Raw genomic sequence first — 7,934 nt, forward strand, 5'->3', positions numbered from 1 at the left:
TTATTGGTTATTATAATCATATAATATATATATATATATATATATATATATATATATATATATATATATAGATATAGATATATATATATATATATATGTATATCACCAGACACAGACAGAAACCACCATTCACACTGTCACATTTAACTGCTATTGTATGAGAAATGCATGCACTTACCCTGATATATAGCTCATGCTGGCTTCTGCATATTAATCAGTGTGCTTTTTAAAACAATAAAGAGACAGATAATTGTCAGACTAATTGTGTTAAAAACCAAATAGCCGCTTAAAAGAGAGTAACTCAATGCTGAAGCTGATGCTTTGATAATATCCAGTGTAAAACTATCAAACTGCTGTCAAACCAGAGAAATAAACATGTCTGTGAAATGTTTATAACGCTTCAGAATCGAATTCTTGCATTTGCTCTGAACTTTACCTCCTGACTCAACTATACAGCCATAGCTCATTGAAATAATGTTATACATTTACTTTTAATGAGACAAAAGGACAGTGGCTGCTAGGTTGTTAGGGTCAAGGTCTCCTCTTTATGTTCTTTCCAATAAAGAAAGAAACACTTTAAAACACATAAAACAGAGTGATATGAGTGAAGGACAAATGGATTCAAAGTTAAAGATAAATTATTCTACAGCCTTGTTAATGCCTTTACTAAATCACTACAGAGGTGGACAAGACAAAGATTTCAAACTACTGAAAGCATTTCATGTGCAGGTGTGCAGTGACATCTGCTGGTCACCAAGCCCTTTGTAGCCACAATGGTGGATTTTTGTGTACACGTGCAACCAAAAGCAAAGAAAATCCTTATGGTGTTTGATAAATGAGCAACAGTATTTAGTGACCTGTTATAATTGTGCTGTTGGTGGAAAAAACTGTGCAAACTATCTAGCATTTCCCAGCAGCTAAATATATTTGATATACATCACCAAGTCCAAAGGCACTGTTATACTTAGCTTTGTAAAATGTTTCTTACGTGTATTTGTATGTATTCCTTTATCTGTAAATTGGGTGGTAAAACAGTATTGCAATAGAAGAGCGTTACTAACACCCCTGTTAGTTGCTTCAACACCGATCTCATGCCAAGTCAATAAAAACTGGACATATTACCTGGAAAAGATAAGGTTTATTGCTAAACATTTCGTAATTTTTCTTTACTAGAAAATGTGACGGTGTTTGAGAGACAGTTTACAAACACTCATCATGGGCATAACTGCCATGGTAATTTGGGGCTTTTGATGATTTCTTTAAGCTGTTATTTTTCCAGGGTGAAATGATTGTGCAGCATAAATCTTTAATGACTTTTTAAAAAAAAGAATTAGGTGCACATGTTAAATTTATTTTGGATTTTCCCTAATCCACACAGGATCACAATTACACATACAGGCTCAAATATAAACATAGACCCCCAATAATACTTAGCTAAATGTCCCTTTGCAAGTCACAACACGACTTTTGGTAACCATCAACAAGCCATAGAGGAATCTAGTATTACAAACTTGTGATCCTAAGTATTTTTTACAACTATTTTGAAAATACAGACCTTAACAGATCATTTTAAAATATATATTTCAAGAAGAAACATCTTGGAATCTTATTCGGACACGATAATTCTAGTCACATTTCAACGTATAGGGAAGCAAAGGACACCTACAGGAGGAAGGTGGAGCAGAAGTTGGAGAGGAACAATATGAGGGAGGTCTGGAATGGTGTGAAAACCATCACAGGCCACAACACCAAGAAAAGCACAGTGGGGGGGACTGTGGAGAAGGCAAACGAACTCAACAACTTCTTCAACAGGTTTGACCAGCCCACAACCCCCCCACCCTCACCACCTTTACTACAGAGTCCTCTCCCCACTCTCCTACCTCCCTCGCTTCCCCCCCTTCCTGACACCATGACACCCCCCTCCTCCAATCCCTCTCTCAGCAGCAAGACATCCCCCCCCCCCCCCCCCCCCCCCCCCCCTCTCTCCCCCCTCCTCCCAAACTCCCGTGTCAAGTGGTCAGGTCAGCGAGACAACTGAGGAAGCTTCGCCCAAAAGAAGGCCCAGACTAGGTGTGTCAAGCGACTTAGCTAATAGAGTGGTGTGCGTGAATGAGAGCCGACACAACGATCTTCTGAACTCGTCTGCGACTGGGGAGAGTGCCCGCCCTATGGAAGACATCCTGCATCGTCCCGGTCCCCAAAAGAACGGCCCAATGAGCTGAATGACTTCCGACCGGTGGCACTGACGTCACATCTTATGAAGACTCTAGAGCGGCTCTTCCTCAACCTCCTCCGACCACAGGTACAACATGCCCAGGACCCACTACAGTTTGCATACAAGGCGGATGTCGGAGTGGAGGATGCCATCCTGTACCTCCTACATCAGAGCCCACTCACACCTGGAGCAGGGAAAAGGAACGTCAGGATCCTGTTTCTTGACTTTTCCAAGTGCCTTTAATACATCCGGCCCTGTATGCTTCAGGAAAAACTGAACAGGATGGAGGTGGACCCCTGCCTGGTCGCTTGGATCTCCGACTACCTCACCGACAGACCACAGTACGTCAGGCTGAAGGACATCACGTCTGACACTGTGGTCAGCAGCACAGGAGCACCACAGGGAACTGTGCTGTCCCCTCTTCTCTTCACCCTGTACACCTCTGACTTCTGCTACAACTCTGAATTATGCCATATTCAGAAGTTTGCAGATGACACAGCCATCATGGGGTGTATCTGGGATGATCAGGAAGAGGAGTACAGAAGTCTGGTGAGGAACTTTGTCGCATGGAGTCACACAAACCACCTGCAACTCAACACCTCAAAGACTAAGGAACTGGTTGTGGACTTCGGGAGGTCCAGAGAAGGTCCACTGCCGGTTCAGATAGAGGGGGAGGAGGTGGAGGTGGTCAACAAGTACAAGTACCTCGGGCTGTGGGTGGACAATAAACTGGACTGGTCATGCAACACAGAGCACCTGTATAAAAAAGCCCAAAGCCGACTGTACTTCCTCAGGAGGCTGAGGTCTTTTAACATCTGCAGGAAGCTCCTGAGGATGTTTTACCAGTCGGTGGTTGCTGGAGTACTTTTCTATGCTGTGGTGTGCTGGGGGAGCAGCACAGCAAAGAAGGACTCATCCAGGCTGGAGAAACTGATCAGGAGGGCTAGCTCTGTGGTCGGCATGAAGCTGGACACTCTGGTGACAGTGGCAGAGAAAAGGACATTAAAGAAACTGATGGACATTATGGACAATGCCAGGCATCCTCTGCACACGGCCATTAACAACCAGAAGAGTCTGTTCAGTGACAGGTTGCTTCTCCCCAAGACAAGAACTAACAGACTTAAAAACTCCTTTGTCCCACACGCCATCAGACTGTTTAACTCCTCTCTGGAGGGGAGAGGGAGGGGAAACAGGAGGACAAAGGAGGGGGGAACAACTAAGCTGTAGTGCCTCTTCACCTCACTGTACAATACCTTGTGCAATACTTTTTGTAAATAGTCAAGTGCAATAGACCTCAATACTTGAAATGTGCAATTCACTTGTATTTTTATTTTTTATTCCTATTTATTCTATTTATCCCCTTCGTATATTTTATTTATATTTGTCTCTGTATTTATATATGTGTGTGTGTGTGTGTGTGTGTGTGTGTGTGTGTGTGTGTGTGTGTGTGTGTGTGTGTGTGTGTATATATATAATATTCTGTAACTCTGTAACTTCTGTCGGTGCTGTGCTTTTTGGAAACCGAATTTCCCAGAGGAACCCACCCGAGGGATTAATAAAGTTTTATCTTATCTTATCTTATCTTATCTTATATCCCATTAACGTAAAACTGTACGTAGTGACGCATCGTTTTACGTCACGTAACACTGCGTAGGGCGTGGTGACGCGTGCCTTTATGGATTCTGTGGTCCGCCGCCAAATTCAAACAGCGAAAGAAGAAACGGGAGCTACAGCCGCCTAAAACCCACAGAGAATCGGCTACTTTTACAACTGACACTTTTAGGTAAGCTCTCTGTACAGCAGGTGTCCCAGCAGACGTTCTTCTTTTAAGTTTTTATACTTATTTAAGTAGATGTTTTGTCGTGTAAATAGTAATTTTTTTTCCTAGCTAACCGTGGCTTCGGGGGCACAGCCCTCTTTTGTTTTGTTAATGATATTCACTGAATTTTATGGGAAAAGGCAGCATTTGACAACAATGGCACAATTTGACAGCGTTTTTATATAACGGCAAGTGAAAGGTAAACTTTAATTCTCATTTGTTGCTTAAGGCTGTTATTCCCTCCTCAGGGCAAGCCATTCCTGGGTTAAGTTGGACACTTGACCAGGATCATTGTCCCTATCTAACAAAAGCCACGGAGCTTTTACTAACACGATTACTGCTGCTTGATTGATTGTATGGTTGTTACGGCTCATTTTTCACTTTTTCCGTCCTTTGTTCATTGACATTTTTCAAATTTTTTGACAGTGACAAAGGGACTCTGAAATAATTTCCTCAAATTCGAGGATTAAAAAAAAGAAAGATTTGTCTTAACTTGTAACTTTTTCTTATTTTGGTCTATCAGTCCAAAGAAATATTCAAATTTAATAGCATGCTGAGCCAGATTAGAATATAGGTTTTTTTATATTGTGAGATTTTGAAACTGTAGTATTAAAAATATTATTTTCATAAAACTTATTCATAGAGATCACTTTTTTTCTCAGCTCGGTCATATAGCCTGTTTAGTCATGGATGGTGTTGGTAAAGCTGTGGTTGGAGTCTGGCGGGCACACACAGTCCTGGATGAGTCTGATGGAGCAGAGAGCTCCCCAGAAGCCCCGGACCGTTTCCGCAAACTTCGGTCCTCATCTTCACTCAACTCTCTGAGAATGTCACTGAGGAAGCGACTTCCACTGCGATCTGTCCAGACCAACTCCCTCCCTGAGAATCCGACCTGGGAAACCATGAAGGAGCAACCAAAGACCAGCACAGTCCACAAACTTACTCGTAGTGCTCGTAACTCCATCACCGGAGTGTATCAGGTAGATTAACTGTTATGTGTGAAATTGCCTATTTTTTTTATTATTATCAGTCTCAACAAAAGCCACCAGTCAGTTATTCTAGAGTTGTTATTTTCTCTCTCTCTCTCTCAGAGGTTGCAGAGGACCAGAGAATTTTCCCGTGAAGAGTGTTTGGTAGCGACCCCGGGTCGTGATGGAGAAAATGCTGGAGCATCGAATTCTTGCACCCCAGGACGTACACCTCATCGGGCTGCAACACCTAGACGCACACCCAGAGCAACAGGTACACCTGGGCGTACTCCAGGCTCCAGAGGACGCAGGACTCCTGAAGCATCCGTAAGAGGAGTGAAAACAGGAGGTGGCAGGAGGCAACTGGTCCGCATGGCTGCTGTACGAAGTCCCTTTGCCTCTCCAAATACGCAAAACCAGAGGAAGTGAGTTTGATTCACTCTTTATGCAACTTTGCTTTTTAGGACTTTGTTAGTTTATAAGTTTGTTGAGTGCTTTTATTTCATTGGATCCCTCTGAGGATGTGTCAGGATGATCATACACCATTTATTTATTTAAAAAAAAAAAAAACTCAACCAAATATGTGGAGCAGCTGAGAGTAGCTCACTTGAATTTTGGTGGTTATCTTTTTCCGCCAAATATTTTGTTTTCATGATCTATAATAGGAAATTTGACCAAGATTTGGAGTCAGTTTCCAGTGGACTCAGGAGGCTCAAACATCTGTCAAAGGCTTTTGATGACATCATTGGGAGAGACAGCAGGTAACATTTTTTTATTTTAGTGAATTCTTTTGATATCTTGATCATTGACTGGGTGGTAAATTCTAAAATTGTAAAAAGGACATGTTTTGTTACCCTTTTCTATAATCACAACTAAAGAAGTGTTTTGTTGGTAAATTAAAGTTTTGTGTAACTGAAGAAGCCATTAGTCCGTTTCCTTGTATTCATGCATATTCTGCATTGAGGAAGGGAGTCTCTGTCCTCCTTGCCCTCTCACCCAAAGAATCCCAGCTTGTGGGTCCCCAGACTTCCTCCCCCTCCCTCCAGACATTCCTCCCGCCTCAGTTTGAAACAGGGCCTGTGTTTCTGGTATTCAGATAAGGAGGGAGTAAGGGGGAAAGGAGGTGGGTGTGGGAATTGGAGCCAGATGACATGACAGAATGCGTCACTTCCTGTGTTGTCATTTAAAATATTTGTGTTCTGTCCGATGTATAAACGATGATATTCAGTGTGGAAAGCGAGCACTCGGTAATGGTGATCTTGCCGGTTATTTGCGCACATTACATGCTCCCAGAGGCTTTCCTCACTGAATATAGACGTCTTCTTATTTAATTGAGATCAGTTTTTTGTTTTTTTTACTTACAACAGGCAGTTCAACTATTCCCAAATTGTGGAGTAATACAGAAGGTAAAATCCCCTTTCCAAAGAGTTGAGTTTTGAGAACAAACGCTTTCAGTGTAAACACAAAGGTGCATGGCAGAGCTACTCGGATGCATGCAATCTGGAAGAAAAACAGATTAATAACTCGCTGTCCGAACAAATGTTGCTCACACTTTTTCTTGCTGACTTTACAGCTCCTGCTTTAAATTTTCCTTGACACCAAACTTTCCCAAATACCTTTTCTGATATTACCTGAATGTCTACAAGGCCATTTACATATTAAAATGATAAGTAATAAAATTCAAATTGTAGATCAGGAAATGAGTTACTGAAAATTTTCATTTGTTGCCTGATGGCTTAACACTTGCCTTTTTCTTTTTAAATAACTAACTGATGTTACAGTTGTAAACCTATATGGTTTTAATGGCAGTCTCTTTTTGCACTGAGTAGTGTCTCTCTGTCTCTGCAGATCTGGCCCAAAGGAATGTTCTGGGGGAGCGATGATGAGAAAGCTGGATCCCAGCGGTAAACTCAGCCGCTCAAATGTCACACGCAGAGCCACACGCGTCTCAGACACGCTGGGCAGTTGGGCCCACACAGCTGTGAACACTATTTGCAAACCCAACTGAACTACATGCATGTCTGTGTGTATAATGCAGGACCTTTTGTAGCCATGTTTTACACTTATTATACTCATTATTATTGTGGTGTCACTGTTACATATTCACAGTGGCGTTATGATACTGGGAGACTATTATGCTACAGCTTGTCTTTTTTTATGTGTGCTCTGCATATTTGTGAGCATCTGTGTGACTCTTGTGTGTTTACATGTCTCAGGTTAGCTTGTTGTGGGTAAAATATCCTCACTGTAGCTTCCAGAGGAATTTTCTTTGCATCTGTCGTAGCTGCTACAACCAAAATGTTACATTTAGTTACATTTTCAAAATACTAATATTGTACTTTGTGTTCTCATTCTCTGCATAGAAAGTTAATGAAATGTACTCTAAAGGGATCGCGAACAAGAACTGCAGTTTATCTGCTGAACGAACACTAAATTTTCTGATAGAGGAGAAAAAAAATTTTTCCACTATTTTTATATGTATGCAATAATGTTTAACACTTGTTACACTATTTTTTAAATATCATTTGATTATACCAAATTATCAAGTGTATTTTCTAAAACAGTATTTAAATGTGAACATTCCTTGAGGCAGAGGTTGACACTTCTAATGGCCTGTGGATGATTCATGCATCGATACTGTACACACAAATCATCTGATAATGTGATGGGGAAAAAGATTTAGTGGCTCATTACCAGTTGATGGCTATAATGATGATGTTATAAAGAGATATTCTGAGTCTTATTAGTGACTGTCAAGCTACCAGCCTCAAATTAAGCAAAGCTCTTCTGTGGGTGTGTTGTTGTTTTTCTGTTTTTGATACTTTCTTTTTCTGCATTATTGCATTATTATTTTTTTTAAAAGAGAACAACTGTCCAAATGTGGAAAAAATAAAACTTTGCATTTTTTATGTATATATATCCGTTTCATGTT

At 41.1% G+C, this 7,934-nt stretch overlaps 1 protein-coding gene across 2 annotated transcripts; it reads left to right on the forward strand.

The window, feature by feature from the left end:
* Nucleotides 1-3,866: 3,866 nt before the first annotated feature.
* LOC102301306 lies at nucleotides 3,867-7,897 on the forward strand. Of its 2 annotated transcripts, XM_014341075.2 has the most exons (6): nucleotides 3,867-3,998; nucleotides 4,697-5,014; nucleotides 5,126-5,427; nucleotides 5,668-5,763; nucleotides 6,370-6,408; nucleotides 6,851-7,897. In XM_014341075.2, the coding sequence occupies exons 2-5, from the start codon at nucleotides 4,721-4,723 to the stop codon at nucleotides 6,398-6,400; spliced, it is 723 nt and encodes a 240-aa protein (XP_014196561.1). In that variant the 5' UTR covers nucleotides 3,867-3,998; nucleotides 4,697-4,720; the 3' UTR covers nucleotides 6,401-6,408; nucleotides 6,851-7,897. The 2 variants fall into 2 exon arrangements, with proteins under 2 accessions (XP_014196561.1, XP_005945434.1); XM_005945372.3 differs by lacking the exon at nucleotides 6,370-6,408.
* The last annotated feature ends 37 nt before the right edge of the window (nucleotides 7,898-7,934 follow it).

This window comes from Haplochromis burtoni, unplaced genomic scaffold (genome assembly GCF_018398535.1).
Source record: "Haplochromis burtoni strain Fernald_Lab_line unplaced genomic scaffold, NCSU_Asbu1 Contig_447, whole genome shotgun sequence".
Lineage (NCBI taxonomy): Eukaryota > Metazoa > Chordata > Actinopteri > Cichliformes > Cichlidae > Haplochromis > Haplochromis burtoni.